General features: G+C 35.8%; 2 protein-coding genes across 2 annotated transcripts in view; one reads left to right on the forward strand and one right to left on the reverse strand.

The window, feature by feature from the left end:
* The first annotated feature begins 15 nt into the window (after positions 1–15).
* Positions 16–2,004, forward strand: LOC139698850 (eukaryotic initiation factor 4A-III). The gene is made up of 7 exons (XM_071597783.1): positions 16–173; positions 302–637; positions 781–1,003; positions 1,127–1,381; positions 1,458–1,565; positions 1,642–1,769; positions 1,851–2,004. Exons 1-7 carry the CDS (start codon positions 35–37, stop codon positions 1,865–1,867), a joined length of 1,206 nt encoding a protein of 401 aa, XP_071453884.1. The 5' UTR covers positions 16–34; the 3' UTR covers positions 1,868–2,004.
* Sf3b2 (splicing factor 3b subunit 2) overlaps positions 1,992–18,011 on the reverse strand; it is a 28,359-nt gene continuing 12,339 nt past the window's right edge. The window contains exons 7-11 of the mRNA XM_071597782.1: positions 17,064–17,280; positions 12,625–12,762; positions 10,552–10,820; positions 7,258–7,606; positions 1,992–2,177 (exon numbers count right to left, since the gene is read on the reverse strand). Coding sequence (XP_071453883.1) covers positions 2,109–2,177; positions 7,258–7,606; positions 10,552–10,820; positions 12,625–12,762; positions 17,064–17,280 — 1,042 coding nt within the window. The 3' untranslated portion in view covers positions 1,992–2,108. The remainder of the gene's footprint in view (positions 2,178–7,257; positions 7,607–10,551; positions 10,821–12,624; positions 12,763–17,063; positions 17,281–18,011) is intronic.

The following is an 18,011-nucleotide window of genomic DNA, read 5'->3' on the forward strand; positions in this document are numbered from 1 at the left end:
TCCTTCGTTTTGAACAACAAATTGTGTCAGGAAAATGGCTGCCCGAGGCAGACGCGTATTACAAGAGGATTTATCCAATGTAGAATTTGAAACCAGTGAAGATGTTGATGTTGTTCCGACTTTTGACAGTATGGGCCTTCGAGAAGAGCTCTTACGTGGTATTTATGCTTATGGTAGGTATTGGTCATCCTAGTTATTCAGCTACCGCGCACTGCTTGTTGATCTTGGTGATAATTTTTAAATGGAGCATTACTGCATATAACTTATCTGTGTGACTTCATATTATTCAAATGTGATTTAGGATTCGAGAAACCATCAGCCATTCAGCAAAGATCTATAAAGCCAATTGTCAAAGGAAGGGACGTCATTGCCCAAGCTCAGTCTGGTACTGGAAAAACAGCCACCTTTTCCATCTCAATTCTTCAGTCATTGGACACAACCGTGAGAGAAACACAGGTCCTATGCCTTTCACCTACAAGAGAATTGGCTGTACAAATCCAAAAGGTTATTTTAGCTTTAGGAGATTACATGAATGTTCAATGCCATGCTTGTATTGGAGGAACAAGCCTGGGAGAGGACATTAGGAAGCTTGACTATGGGCAGCATGTTGTATCTGGGACCCCAGGGCGAGTCTTTGGTTAGTACATTGTGTAAGAGCATGAGGATAATGTCTATCCTAAGCGGAGTTCACAAATTTTTCAATTAGCTCTTCTAGATTTATCCTCGAGGGAAAATATTGACTCTTAATTTATAAAAATGTCGGTGTTCTTACCATTTCAGATATGATAAGACGAAGGGTCCTTCGTACTAGGTCCATCAAAATGCTTGTTCTTGATGAAGCTGATGAAATGTTGAACAAGGGTTTTAAAGAGCAGATTTATGATGTCTACAGGTACCTTCCACCAGCCACTCAAGTTTGTCTTATTTCTGCCACACTGCCTCATGAAATATTAGAAATGACGAGTAAATTTATGACTGATCCTATTCGGATACTTGTGAAACGGTAAGTTTTGAATTGGGTTTTGTTTTGACTGGAAAATAAGGCTGGATCAATAATTTCCATGTGCCATGCGCTCATATTTTGGCTGGGCAACAAAATTGTACTATGTGATGTTATATTTTCCAGTGATGAATTGACCCTGGAAGGCATTAAACAATTTTTTGTGGCGGTTGAACGAGAAGAATGGAAATTTGATACCCTATGTGATCTGTATGATACTCTCACCATTACCCAGGCCGTCATATTTTGCAATACAAAACGTAAGGTTGACTGGCTGACAGAGAAAATGAGAGAGGCTAACTTCACTGTAAGTTCAATGCACGGTGACATGCCACAGAAGGAGAGAGATATAATCATGAAGGATTTCCGGTCTGGACAAAGGTATTTCCTGATATAATATAACGTAATTTCTTTTACTGTAAAAATTCAAAATTAATAATTGCTTAATTTCTTTCAGTCGTGTGCTGATATCTACCGACGTATGGGCTCGGGGTATTGATGTCCAACAAGTGTCATTGGTCATAAATTATGACCTCCCCAACAATCGAGAATTGTATATTCATAGGTATGTAGTGTGAGGTCACGAGCCTTAACTAGTTGCCACGATTATCATGCTATCATTAATATCATGTATATTTTAGGATTGGCCGTTCAGGACGTTTTGGCAGGAAGGGTGTAGCCATCAATTTTGTGAAGAGTGATGACATTCGAATCCTTCGTGATATTGAGCAGTACTATTCCACACAGATTGATGAAATGCCAATGAATGGTATGATATTAATGGCGTTGAATAATTTTATTGGTTTTTATTGTTTTACTATGGGACTAATGTTTATTATTTTCGTTTCAGTGGCTGATTTGATATGAACAACCTGGCTGTCTAAGCTACCCTTCTCGTTTATATGTATGGAAAATGTTTTATATATCTGATGTCCTTGATAATCTATGCATTTCTAGGTTAACATAAAAATAAAGCGTATTGCTCTAAATTACAATGAAAACTTTTATTCCATGGTAAATAAAGATTACATATTAGTTTTATCCTAAATGATCTACTGATCATTTTAGGTTCTGTACAAGAACATTGGTGAATGTGAATATAAAAGGCTTAGAATTTAAATTCCTTGTACTTTTTGGCTTGCTTGTTTTCTTGGTGTTGTTGTCGCTTTCTCTTATTCTGGAAAGAGAAAAAATGTATTACAGCATCACATTTTGTTCAATTCATAAAATAGATTTCTTAGCTATATTATAACAATACAAGTCACCACAATAAATATTAATATCATTCAACTACAACTCCATTTAATAAGTACAACAGTAGACATTATTTTGGATCTATACCTCGAATGAAATATATTTTCATTACTGATGGATGAGCTACGCAAGGAAAAATTTGATTACCTTGTCAAGTGGTTTTCCATGGGTTAAGGCATGGCCTACTACTGTAAAACTAAGTAATTTTGCTGGTACTTAATTGAAGCCATTGATTAGGAGTAAATACGTATTCCCTGGTTGGACAAGTATTAGGGTTAAATATTACAGCATGACTAATAATATTGTACCAGATTCAGTAATTTTAAAATTTAGCAATATTAAAATTCGCTAACCATTAACAAAACTATCCATCCATTGAAGACTAGATATATACAATTTTCTATTGCGTGACATTTTAATTATTCAAATTAAGCACATCAGAGGTAAAAGTGCATGCATGTAAATAATTAGTTTCATATTATTAGTAAGTCACTGCAAGCCCAAATTAATTGACATCACAACAGTTATGGGCTTCACTGAACATCCACTTTCAACATTTCTGCAGTTCTAATACAATTTTACCATTCAAATTGCTTTTTTGGGTATTTGCTTAATAATATACATTTTATGACTTCCATGTTTGTAAAAATTCAGCTTTGATGAACTGTCACAGGCAAGCTTCAAACTAATTTCTCACCACAATGATTTTATTGTCAATTATGAGCTTGGTGTAACTGGTCAGCACAAGAAATGTCTGAAGATATTAACATGTGGACTTCAATGCAAGTCATGCCAGAATTTAAGATAACAGACAGATACAGTTGAAAAATTAGTTCAATAAACTGAAACAATAGTGCAGTGATTGTGTTCTCATTCTAAATTCAGTGCATTTTAACTCGCATCAACATGAGTCAACCTCGCTAAGTGCTCCAGTCCAAAGATAGAAGAGGTTGATGCATGCATCAGACACTCCATAGTGAGGATGTATAAACATAAAAGCAATCTGTTGTTATGTAAACAGTGCCAGTGCTTCACAGTGCTTTTAATACATTTTTATTTTAAGTCAAATATTCCAAAAGTATTTTCACTAAGATTCCTGTGACCTAGTATAACACCTTGATCACCAGTGAATCACCCAATCATGGAGATAAGTCAAGTTTTTTTCACCTGAATCTCATTAACGAAACTCTGTATGTTGTAGGGGGTTTAAACTTAGCAAATTTGGCATGCATAATATCACAATTTTCTGCATAAATACCAGTATTTTAGCTTGTGTGGGTTTATTTAAATAATGGAATTGGGTTTCATTTCATGGTATCACTTATTTTATCTGGAAACTAGCAAAACCCAAATAGTTACTTATCGCCCTTATATCATTTAATGAATGTCACTTTGGGAATAAATTACTTCCACATGTTATCAAGAGTACATTCTTTGCCTCCTATGATTTTTCTGTAGTGATTCTACATGAAACAAGTAACATTCGGTGTAATTTGTCACCATTTTGAAAAAAGAGTAGTGCACCATGAGAGAAAATGGCAGTGGCATCTAAATAGATTAATCAACTGCTTAATTGGAATGGGTATAGTACGAATTACTCATAGATAATGGTACATACAGTTAAATCTCAATAAATAGGGTGTTTGTCCATAAGCCCTAAAACCTGTCCATACACACTCAAAAGCCTATTCAAATGAGTAGCTGACAGTTTGTGAAATTCTATTTAATTGAGCAGAATACTGATGAGTTCCATGGCTTTTGAACAATAAATCATTATTACCCATGGAACACAAACTGTATGACAGGTAATACCTCTTATTAAAAACTATATCATATGAAATTCTCAGGGTATGAATGCCAGTTGCTTTCCCTGCTGCCTGCAGTTTCCCATTACATGATGACAATAAAATTACACAATTTAGGTAAGGCTGATGGTCTTCAGGGGCATCACCTGAATTTGAATCTACACCATTCGATACAACAATTTCCAAGTGTAAAAATCAGTTGTCTTGACTGGGATTCAAGCATATATCCCCCCATGTCCAGTAGAGTGCTTAGTCAGTTAAGCTACTGAAGCATCAGCCTCTTCTATTCCAAATCGGCCAGAGATGAGGGATCCGGTTTCGAATCCCAGGCAAGGCGAATGCTTTTTACACTTTTAAATTGTTGCATTGTAATGCACATTAGTGGATGACTCAGTTAAAAGTAACCAATGTGGCACTTCCCACAGTTTCTTTGAATTTCTGCACCATTCAATCTGCAGCAGTTATGCACTAGCCATTATGCTACTAGCCCTTAGCAGACTATATAAAGATTGATTGTATAACTTTCATTAGAACTAAAATAATATACGTGGCAAAAATAATCTTTATGCATTCTTCATTTCTCTGATAAAAGTTTTATCATCTTCCCCTTTCATGCAGCAAAAATATTCTTTTCTTAATTTGTAAATTGGAAGGATGTCATGATATTGAAGGAGCAATTCCTGAAAAAATTAATATAATTGGTTTACTTTTTTATAATAACGGATCTTTTTTTATGTTGCCTAAGCTGACAGGGTATCATATTGACATTCTGATTGATCAAAGATAATTATTTTCCTTTCTAAGCAGCTTACAGAAAAATTGTACTGGTTTATCTTTCATGACCACTAAATAAGAGGCAGATAATTGCTTAGATATACTAAAATTTTTCCTAGGTAAAGATTCATTCATCTGATCATTTGATGACTCAAATGAGTATTTAAAAATGATTAAATCCAGAGACATGGAAAACGTTCTAGATACCAATTGGCAGCATGAATATCATATTTCCTCAATGTCAAATAACAACAGGTTAATGGTTATCAATGACTTCCTAAAAAAATACATTATACTATACATCCAATGAAAATGGGAGCTTTTACATTGCAAATCAGTAATTGTCATTAAAAGAATACAGGACAATATAAAACGTAAGCACATTTCTCAGTGTAAATTGGTTTGATCTCTTCAACAACTAATTACATATTTAACAAGCAACCAACAGCATGAGCTACAAGCATCAATGTTACAGTAAAAATTTATTTATCAAAACAGTAGACCCAGAAGCACCTGGCCTGAGATGGCAGTACTTTTTTGAAAAATATCACTGTATTAGAAAGTATGCAATATATAAAGCATATGTTTCAAGTTTGAGGATGCTACGTTGTTTAATATTTGTTTGGCAGGCATCAACAGTGAACGTTTTCAGTGAATTTGTGAAAATGGAAAAAATTTGCCATCGTTATGTGATACAATACTTTTATTTGAAAGGCCTCAGTCCAACCAATATAAAAGCTGAACTGGATTCTACTCTGGGTGAGTCTGTTCTTTCATTTACAACAGTAAAACATTGGGTCACAGAGTTTAAACGAGGCCGTACGAGCTGTCAAGACGAGCATCACATTGGTCAACCAAATGAGATGACGACTCCAAAAAAGGTGAGGAAAATCCACTAAGTGATACTGGTTGATTTTCAACTGAAAGTGCGCCAGCTAGAACACATAGTAAGCATTTCAAAAAGTGGAGTACATCACATATTAACTGAAAATTTGGATATGAAAAAGCTATGAGCAAGATGGGTGCCGCGTTTGCTCACACTCGAGCAAAACCAGTGTCGTGAAGATGTTTCAATTGAGTGTTTAGCAAAGTTTCACAGCATCAAAGCTGAACTTCTGTGCCATTTCATAACCATGGATGAAAAATGGGTCCATTACTTGACACCCGAGATAAAAGAACAATCAGAACAGTGGATTCAAAAGAGAGAACCGGCTCCAAAGAAGGTGAAGACCGTTTCATCTGCAGGCAAGGTCATGGCGTCGCTTTTTTGGGATGCACATGGAATAATTTTCATTGGCTATCTTGAAAAAGGAAAAACTATCAACGGCGAGTATTATGCAAACTTATTGCAATGATTGAGCGAAGAAATCAAGCAAAAGTGGCAAAAGAAAGTGTTGTTTCATCAAGACAATGCACCAGCTGACAAATCCGTTATTGCAATGGCCAAAATTCATGAATTAAAGTTTGAATTGCTACCTCATGCACCCTATTTGCCAGATTTAGCCCCCTCTGATTATTTTCCGCTCACAAACTTGAGAAAATGGCTCGGTGGTCAAAGAGTTTCCAGCCATGAAAAGTGATGTTGGCAGTTAATGACTATTTTGAGGAGCAAGACATATCTTATTATAAAAAGGTTATCAAACTTATTGAATATCGCTAGGAAAAGTGTATAGAGCTGAAAGGAGATAATATTGAAATATAAACACATTTTTTTCCAAAATATTTGTTTTCTTTGTTGGGTCGGGTACTTATGGGATTACCCTCGAACATAACCCGTTTTTTCATTTTAGCAAATGCATTCAATGGCTCCTGCCTCAACTTTGCCTTTTGATTTATTAGGAAGGAACTTCAAACTTTTTTATCGCTTACCCTGTACTAACAGCTGAAACATGTAGGCATCATTCCAAACCATTCTCTTCCTGCCTATCTACCATTAAGCCTTCAACTCCCAACTTCAACCCACCTGCCCCTTTGTTTAAATAAATTGACTCGGACATATAAAACATGGTACCTGAAAACCATGCCTATGCATTGAAACCAGTTGTTCCATACCTAAATTGTATAAAATGATGAAGTAGTTTTTAATTTAAAAAGAAAACGTAGAATATCCACTCTTTAAGAATAAATACTCCTTTCCAAACAACAAGTTTCAGAAAGCATACTCTAACTTTTGTATTACCACCACATTAGATGAGAAGTATTGGCTAACATATAAGGTAACTAATACCAGCCATTTGTTGAAAATAGATGATGAGTTCCAATGAATTATGTTAAATATTGACTCAGCCATCATATATGCATCCTGAGGAAACTCAACATCCTAAAATAACCTCATGAGCAACATGAAGTGATGAATGATAGTCCATTAGCAGATAAAATTGTCCCTCAGAATTAAACTGCTCAACTAATGACAAAGATACAGACCTTCTGCCGTGCGACATGCTCCACCAACATATCAGACAAGTCTTCCTTCTGCAACTGAGACTGCTGCTCCCTAAGAGTCTGCTCATATCGTTGTGCCATTGCTTCTGTGTCAACAAGATCCAACTCAGAGGGATCGAGGGCCAATTCGACTGTCCCTGGGCCGCCAACACCCATTGCCTCTGCTCCAGTGCCAAGCCTGCGGCTGGGGGGTGGTGGAGGAGGCACCCCTGGTGGAGGACCTCCGGCTCCTGTCATGTCATATATGTGGGTGGATGCCATCATGGCAGCCCCACCGAGCCGTTCCAACCTCTTTTCAGGGAGGACCTGGTACAACGCAGGAGTCTCACCTCTGCAAAATGAAACAGCAAGAATGAGAAAATTTATCATGGTAGCTACAGAAATTTGCTTCTGAATACCTCAACATTAAAAAGTATTCCTTAACAATTTTAATTGTTTCTCTAACTTAATTTAAACCACAACCTGTTTTTGGCATATGAGATTCAACAGGGATATCAGTGATTTAAAACCTGATGTATCTTTTATGTTAGAAATACAAATCAATATTAACAATAGCAAGCATACAAAAAATGCATTTTCAGTTAAGATAATAGAGAGAATTTTTTGATTAAGCCGATACAAAATACACAAAATGAATGTGTGTGAAAATATGTTTACCTTTCTAGCTACAGTGTAAAATTTTTTTCTTAAATTTAAACCATCTGGGAATTTGAAAGATCAATTGTCCACAAGCATTCCCTTTTTGAAAAGAGTAGGAAAGTAGAACTTCCAATTCCACATAAAATTTTTATCCTCTTAAACCTAAGATATAAATAATGATGTAAGTATGCTAGTGTTACGTACGCCACAAAGAAAAAGGGTTACTGTAGAAACATCACCGACCAAATTCATTCATGAAACACACACTAATTATGTGAAGTTGGTCCATAACATCGTTACAAATAAAGAAGCTATCTCAAATATCAATGTGTGTCCAGTTTCATTTCCCTTGAACTGACTATGTTTCATGCTATTTCAATGTGACTTCAGTCATCAGAGCACCCAACAAACCCTAACACTTATACCGCTGGTAAGGGCTCTTCAAATTAATAACAAGTATTTGTTATGGATTTTGGAAACATGCCAAAGAGATCCTCCTTCATGTCTTATAGCGAGTAAAGAGACCTGCTTTTCACCATTTATTATGAGACAAAATAAATGTAGTCTAGCTTTGGACACTTGTGGTCTCTAAATACATCAAGAAGATTTCAAGCTAGTCTCTCAGACAATGTATGCAAAATGAATGGGTACTTGACATCATAAACAGTTTTTGTCCTTCGCCCCTATTCTGTAGATGATTAAATCCTCTACCTCCAGCCTTTCCTACCTCAAGATGTCATAAACCACCACCCTATACCTGTCTCCACAGTATCCCTGATCTCTCATTCATCTCCCCAAATCACTGAACGGTGTGAATATACAGGGACAGCAATAAATGTTAGCAATTGGATTGCTAATCATATAACTGTCTGGATATATGCTTACAATTGCCTATGAGAAACTTTCAGCTGGATAAATCACAGTGTCAAAAATCAAAAGCATTTTCCAAGAAATCATTATACCCAATATAAATAGGACAACTAGAATACTAGTATGTACCTAGCAATAGGATAGGTGCATGTCGGGTAGAATGAAGGGAGGAAATAAGGGTGTGGAATTGAAGAAGGGATTACAGTACTGTCAGATGTGAGACTGTGTTTTGTTAGTAGAGGCAAGTAAATGTACTGTTGTAAATGCTGTGCTTATCCAAAACATTTCTTAACTGGTAGAATACCAATAATTTTCATATCCAAGTCTCAAGATTAAAATCCTGATGAGATTGTGAGAAAAGGAGAGCAAATGCAACACCTAAATTTTCACAAAAACTTTTCATATGCATATGCTTTATAATTTGAGTAAAGATTTTTAAATAAATTATATTTTTGAATCACTGGACCACGTACTGACTTAAAATTTCACAGCTTATATTTTAATTCATCCATATTAATAAGCTTTCCAAGTCCTATTCTTTGATTGAGGGACTGAGGTTGTCTTTCAATTAACAATATTGACAGGCTCAAAGAGTGAGATTTTATTGTAAAAAGAATGAGGGGGGGAATGTGGCTAAATAAAAATGAATGCTACTCTAATTTGCACTAATGATTGATATCACTGATTTTCTGTCAGAAATAATGCAAAAAAAAGCATTCATTCCTGAGAATAAAAAATGCCCCTTGAATTTCTGTGCATGACTCTTAACAATGTATGTCTTAATACACATCTTGTAAAAACATATACATTAATTTTACTTGGATAAATCAGTTCAAATATATTTTCTATTCAACCATTATTCAGTAGTTGTAGTAGTATTAAGGGGAGGCGACTGACAGCTGAGGTCATTTGCGCCATAGGGGATGGACAGGAAAGGATGAAGGGTGGAGAGAAACCCAGTGTCGGCATTAGCCTCCTCTTTACGAAAGGCACCAAGGGGTCCGCAGTTTAACTTCCCATCAGACGGACGGCGTACTCACTCAAAGTGCCCTCCACTAAGCACCTCAAAAGGATCAGATACCTCTGAAAAATATTCAACACCGCCGGGATTTGAACCCGGGATCTCTGGGTGGGAAGCCAGTACATTAGCCCCCGCACCATCTCAATCCCCTCCATAATTAAGGCAACATGTGAACTTCCCCACGAATTCAATGCTTCAAAATGTAAAACAGATGTTTAAATGACATACATTATAGAAACAAGGCATATTATGTTTACTGAGATTATTTTTGCACTGAAACTTGAATATTAAATTAGTTAGCAGGGCCAGCAATTCACCTGAGCCAGATGAATTCACTTCACTCACTCATGGATGAGTTGCCCTGCAATACTGCAAACTGCAATAATGTCCATAGTATGAACCTAAGTACAACAACAAATCCTTTTTTTTTTACATCCCAGAAACTTAGTTACGAGGAGATTTTAAGTGCATATTTCCATAATCAGTGTCCCCTGGAAATTTCCACTCTACTTACAACAAATCTTAGAATCATTCCGATCATTCATATTTAATTCATTTAGCTATATAATGCTCTCCCATCACATTTGAAAATCTTTACAACCCTCGCAGTATTTAAATGGCAACTACAAAAGTTCTTTCTTGAGAAGTGTCTTCACAATGTGGCATGTCTTTTAGATGTAATCATACATCTCTCTTGGATTGATTATAATGTTATGATATTATTAAGCACAATTCCAATATCTTACCCTTCCATGTCGCTTTCAATCTTTCTTTTACGAAGCTCAATGATTTCTGGAGTTTCCATGCCAGCTGGGATGGATGTGATGCCTGACGGTGTTATAAGACCCTCAGCTGGGGTGACAAGACCCGTTCCGTCCTCTTGACCATCTATGCCAACACCATCTGCTCCCTCTTCCTCCTCCTCCTCATCTTCCTCCTCCTCACTCTCTTCCTCAGATTCTGATTCAAGTTCGCCCCACAGTGTATGATCAATGTCTTCCTCAGGCACAGGGAGCTATCATTTTAGAAAGAGACAAGAAATATAGACAAAATAATAATCTTCAGTGAAGATCCCAGAGCAATAATGTAACCCATGTTCAGAGAAAGAAATTCCCAATGGAATTGTCTTTTTAGTACTAAAGAACTAATACTGAATCAAAATGATAAGGGAAATATTCATGACCATGACCAGAATATAAGTCAAAAGTATAGTATAGAACACAGAATTAGCTCAAAAGCTTACATATTAATGAGGAGATATCCAGATACTGTAAGCACATAAGAATTATAATTCTGAGGGCACCAATTTCATCATTTAAGGCTCTAGTTCCAACTATAACACAATCATCAATTACTAAATCTCTCAATGGTCCTTAACAAAAAGTGATGAGGGAACTTGAAGTAATTAGTACTAATGGATTTAACTGCAATTTAATGTCATTGTTTTATTTGCGAAGCTGACATTTTTTATGGTGCACCTTTCAGCATTATAATGGATATGGCCATGATCACATCTAAATTTTATTTGAATGTGGACTACAAAAAAGAGAAGTCACATGCTGCAACGTGTCATCACCTCTAAAATTTTGCAATGAAGACTTCCACAATGAAGTATGGAAAATACCAGGGTTTTCAGGTAGCTCTGATATTGTTCCATCATTTGCTTGGACAGCAGTTACGTTGGCTTTACAGTCTACATCTCCAGGTCCTAGGTGAAGATAGACCTGTACATGATATCCTTAACATCTGACCTGAAAATGCTGACAGCAATCCGACAGAAACCTTTGTCCAGCTAGATGAACCAATGTGGGAACACCATAATGTTATCTCTAAACATAGCTATCTTCATCCTTACATACTGAGTGCACAGAAGGTAATTTCATACTGTTGATTGATGCAAAAATTGCATTACTAAGGAAACATTCGTTTGACGTTTAATAAGCACACAACAAAAAGTATGCTGAAAATGTGAAATTCTTCCTCTGCAATGGCTATCACTACTCATTATTATGGTCAATGCTTGACTGCTTTAATAACATGATTTCCTTCATAAGCAATAAAATGGATGCCTGATCAGTAATCATAAATTGTAAACCATAAACACAGTAATCAACCTGAAGGTCAGTTTGGTAGGTGATGGTAGAGTTCACCCAGTACTAAGCCTGTGTTTCGTGGGGGTACCCAAAAAATCATATAACTTGGGTGGAGCTGCAGGTGCCCAGAGTGCCTTGCCTGGGAATCGAACCTAGGTCCCTCTGGTTGGCAGTCCAATGCTCTACCCCCAGGACTACCGCAACCCAATCACATCTTGTATGCACCTTAATTACCTATGTCTTTTACCTCATTATAGGCTTGAACTTAACAAGATTGAAATTGTTTGTCTTTTAGATCTCTTCAGTTCTTTACCTCACCAAATAATATTGCCAAACTTTAATTTAGAACAATTTTTATTTCCCATTTCCCTGTTACTTCATCTTTTTACTGGGGAATTTTTTTATTATTTATAATTTTTGGGCAACTTTGTATCAAATCCTTATAGTTAAAACTGACGGGTCAACTTCAATGATAACAAAAATCATGAACTATATCCTCACCATACCAAATTTTTCAACATTAATCAACATTAAAAAAGAGACATAAGAGGATACTTCAAGAATCTATTCCCTTGGGTCACTAATTTACATTTAACAAACTTACAAAATAGGGCAAAGCAATGGTATCAGACTTGCAAATATTAATAAATGGTCAAAATATGCAATATGATTTTGCCAAACCCAGTCTCAGAGATCACTCATTCTTCAAATTAAATGGATACGAACCGAATAGTCTTGGGTCTGGGTCCCAAACACATCTCCATAGAGAGGACGACCACTTTCATCAACTGGTGGCTTTCCCCAACCTCCAGCATGGTAACCAAACGAGCAGCCATCAGGGATTGGAGCATTCAAACCGGCAATCTGCAATTGTGAAAAAGTGCGATAAATATTAATAAAATGAATGAATTGGAAATAATTTTGATGTCATAATATTCCAAACAGATATAGCTTCACAAGTAATAAAAATATGCACTATGCTAATTTCAAACTTCGTTGGGACCAAGTGTAGATTTTTAGGGTGAAAAATTCTCCATTCTGCACCCACTAATTACATAGGCACAATACATACATGTATGCATATAGAAATTGAATGTTGTTTACTACATTCCAAATTAGTCCCTAACTTATCATCCATTATCATGCTGTATGTAAATACATATCACATGCACTCTGAACCTAGTTTGTCCCTGTAAGTTCCCAAGTACAGTAATACCTCTACTTAGTCACATGACATGAAATAAGTACTAATGTAATTCTTTCAATTCATTATGCTAGCTTAAAATTTTATTTTGTTATTTTTAAATATTTATTAATGTTGCATTCTCAGATGTTCTGATAAAAGGTTAATGTGAAAGTATGAGAAATCAATAAATTATGATAAACCATTTCTCCTACTGAGCTCACTACTGCCTAATCCTAAACCATAGTCCCACACTTCATTACCACATCTCCCTTGTTCACTTCCTATAGGATATGAAGGTGTTTCTTTGATTATTTTGCCTGGGATGGGAGAGTTGCACGGAAAGAAAAAGAGTCGGGAAAACAAATTTCAAGATAAATGATGCATGCATGTGAAACAAGGCTTAAGTGGGATGATTTTATTGAAACAGATGGGAACAGAAACTACACAGTTTCAGGCATAACATGGTGGAAATCCTTCATAGTGAAAGAGGGCACAGTGCTTTCCTGAAGATGTAAAAGCAAGATGTCTTTTTTCATCAGGAACAGAAACATTGTACGTGGAGTTTACATGATAGCGTGTCGTACATAGTGTATTATAACAAGTACAGGGTGTGGAACTTAAATCCAGACAAATTTCAATTTGAATTTCCCGCCATATCGTAGTTCCACTAGAGGTCACGATTGGCGTTCTTGAAAGCTATAGGCATCTAATAAACAGTCATAACCTCAGAATGGCTGCGATGTTAGGTACAAGTGCGGAGTATAATTGAAGAGCTGCTATTATCGAAAGTGTTCGCGCTGGGCATTATATTTTGAAATATTTACATTCTTCTGGAATCCCAGATCAACTGTCTACGATATTTTGGCTAAGTATAAAGCTTTGGAGAAGTCTGGGGAAGGTTTCGCAAACCCAGCGAGGAAATCTCAATTCGAGGAAATGCATGCGCCGCACCCTGTATATATAGGATATAGTACATGATACTGAATGAGTGAGCTAACAAAAGGGATAATTCCAGGAGGAACATGGATTTTGTTGCACATATTTAGACTGAAATCATTGGTCAAGGACACATGAGTAATGAGAAGTGCTGCATGTCGAAGAGACCATTACTTGGCCATCTTAAAAGTAGAAATAGAAAGAAGTGGTTTGCAAGGAAGATTGAGAGGGCAAAACCAATTGAGAGTTAAAGCATGAATGCTACATAACAAAAATGTAAGAATGCCGTATGATTTGCATGTTTGAGGATATTTTGAACAATAAGGCAGAAAGGAGCAAATATTTCGTAAATGCAAATGTGTGTCACTCAGAAAAGATTGAAAGGAATGAACACTTAATACACTGATAATATACAAGTAAGATATGTAGTTCAGAGAGTGAAATGAGATACTAGGTGGAATGAAAATGTGCAAAATCCTCAATAAAATAGAGGCATAGGAGAGGACGACAGCAGCTAAAAATGATAAAAGATAAGAGTATGATTTTTACAAAGACAATTGGAATGAAAGAAGTTACGACGCTGTTAAAAAAAGTAAGAAAAGAATACAAATTACAGAAGGACAAAAAAAGTAGAATGGCTCAGAAAAAAAATACTACTATATGAGACGGTACTTATAATAATTTTATAAATTATGATCAAATTTTAAAGCTGGGACTTAAGTTTTTGGCTCATTTCCTTAGGGCTTGTCTCCAAGGAATATTAAATACATATATTGTAAAAGTAAAGTATTCAAAATATGTACATACGACAAAAATGCAATCAGCTTCTGGACAAATGCTTTTAATTAGGATAGAGAAACCTGTACATTGTGGTTAAAGCTACTAGAAATTAGCGGCTCCCTAATGATGAGGGTAGAAAAAGAAACTTTGCACTTCCACATTAAGATTCAATACTTCACACCACCATGGTTTCGATGCTGTGCATTATCATCAGGTGATATAACTGAGAACGGGTGCCGCAACCTATCAGTGGGCTAGGGGAGGGGTAGGGAATGTATTCGATGGTTTACAATGGTCCTGTGAAGTATTAAATCTTTAGGTGGGAGTGCAAAGTTTCTTTCTCTACCCTCATCATGAAGGAATTCCACAAAGTTAAGCCTGAAACTGTTATGTTTAGCAGTTTCCTAGACAGAAGTATGCAGATTATCAATTCACCAAATGCCTCAAATAATATTGTTACATGTGATTGGAATTTTGTGATTAATAATGCCATTTCATACAATTCACTTGATTTGTTTCAAGCATAATCTTATAACATGGACACAACAATAAAAACATGAGGTATGCAATAAGAAGGCTTTCATATGATAAGGGGGTTGATGTAATATTTTGTTTAGCCCTCGGGCTTTTACATAACCTTATACTGCCTACATGCCCTGAGCAACACTGGCTCAGATTTGCCACTAGGAGATCTCCTTTTTCTTAATACCATTATTTTACGCAATTTCCGAGCAGAAGAATGAAATTAAACTCAAGCATCAACACTAAATAATTTACTTATACCTTGATGACAAATCTGCATCCCAGGAGAAGAAAATCATCTACAATGCATCTACAGTATTCTGGTATACTTATAGGAATTTTTCCATTTTAATGCTTTTCATTGGCTGGAGGCCAATAGATGACTACATGCTCCCCAGGATTCCAATAAACCTATTGTCACAATTTATCTAATTTCCCTTAAGCTTAACCACCTGAAATAACACCACACCTATCCCATTACAGAATATGAGCATACACCCTGCAGATTAGTAAATGGGTATGTTGAAATTAGGGTAATCTGATGGGTATTTAAACAAATGAATTACACATTTCTGCTGGCAGTATAATATATACATTGACACTGGGTCTCAAGGTCTATAAAGGGCATTAATTAAACTTTTAATAAGAATGTACATATGCTTTTTAGTGAATCTTCAACACTTGCGGAAAGTATCTGGAAACAATTGCATCCACAAGGAAAGTTTATCACATGCCATGAATAAGTTACATATATCAGCAAAATTAGTACCATGTGAGAAATATTAACAACAATTGGGCAGTCATGCTTCAATACTAAAAGTAATGCATAAATGGGAGATTTTGACTTTGAACAACTCTTAACCATTAAGTAACTACTACCTCTCTGTTTGTAGATTGCTTTCTGGACATTTGATCTAGTTATGCTGTAGAGATGACACAATAACCCATGGTTACAGCGGACATTTAATGCCTGAACACCTAAGTGCTCTCCTAATGCTCAAATTTCTCATTCCAAATGTGCATCGTTTGACATTTTACCATGTCTTCTACCAATGTCACTTGAATTATGGTGCTGAGATATGGGATCATTTCCCCCAAGTTAAGTGTATCCTACTTCTAAAAAAAAGAGCAGTTCGTTCTCTGGCTAATATTCCATCCAAGATTTCTTGCAAGCCTTTTTTTATTGGGTATGGAGTCAAGTCCTTGTTTAGTTTATAAGACTTCAGTTGATACGAAAATTAATCTAGAAACTTGCCCATCGAGTTCTGATACCCAAAACTATGCCAATAGGGGTAATTCAAACTTGGCCACTAAATATTGTAAACGGATTCAACTTATAAATCATCTTATAATATGAACATTCTAAGAAGGTATGACAACACAGTTGAAATCAGATTGTATCCAGAATTTCAAGAATAAGGTATTATACCTGGTTACTAGCAAATATGCTTAATTCAATTGATGAATGTTTTATTAGTATATTTATCTCATTTAAGAATTTATGTAGCGTTAGTTTATATATTGTACTATTTGCTACAATATTTAATATGGTTTTAACATTTATCAAAATGAATCAAGTATATTCTTAATTCAAGTGAGCACCATTAAGATGAAAGAGTGAGCATGCATTGCCTGAGTAAAGGTATTTTTTGGTGTCTTGTATTGATTCCTCAGTTTTCTCTCATTTATTAGCACTCGCCAAGTATATGTGAGACAAATATCGACAACAGTGATGGCTCACCTTAAGGTTAGGATAGGAAGGTGGTGGGCCATATCTCTGCATGGCAATGAGCCATGGTGGAGGAACTTTATGAGCTGATGGCCCAACAGGCATCCCTAATGCCGTTCTCAGCTCTTCTGTCAACTCCCCTGGTTTCTTCTCTCTTAGCCTTGTCTCAAATTCCTTCCCCTCATAATATAAATCTCCATGAATAGTCATTCGAGGCTTTGTCTGCCACCTATGAAAATAAGATAAAACAAACATTCAATAATAATATGCAACATGTATTGCAGTCATATAAATACATACAGAACAATGATAACTAACATTATGAAGAGCATGAACATTATGATATTCTCTTATGTAATAGACAAAATTGTGGTTTGGTTCTCACTTGGCCCAATTAGTAACTGCCAGAGGCATTAGTGGGGATACAGTCTACCAACAATGAATAAGGCCCAGCAGTAATTTTGTTTACGGCAACAGTCAAAAATTCACTATATGAACTTGGCAATGATAGCTGACTTGGTAATTTCTTAAATCAAATGTCATGACATGTACTCATTCTGCTTATGTTGCAACCCCATCCCATTTTCAAATGGATATGACAACCGATTCAGATGATTGTTATTACAATAGTAAAAGATCCTTGAAAAAGATGTCATTTAAAGGACTATTAACCTTTGAGATAATCAGAGAAAGAGGATTTGTGAGCCCCTCAATCATGTTAGATTTGGATGGATCTAAGGAAAGTAAAATATGCTGACAGCATCGAATTTATTACTCCCGATGAATTACAAAAATTACTGTATGAACTGACATACAGCAGTGATATTTACTTGGTCAAATGTGGGAAAATAAATTTTGAATTCTTAATCCAAGACCAAAACTATTTGACATTTTCTCAATACAAAAATATTGAAGCATTCATTGCCTGACAATGCTTTTCATAAATATTCATAGCCACCT

This window comes from Hetaerina americana, unplaced genomic scaffold, assembly GCF_022747635.1.
Source record: "Hetaerina americana unplaced genomic scaffold, ioHetAmer1.1.p SCAF_9, whole genome shotgun sequence".
In the NCBI taxonomy this organism is placed as follows: Eukaryota; Metazoa; Arthropoda; class Insecta; order Odonata; family Calopterygidae; genus Hetaerina; species Hetaerina americana.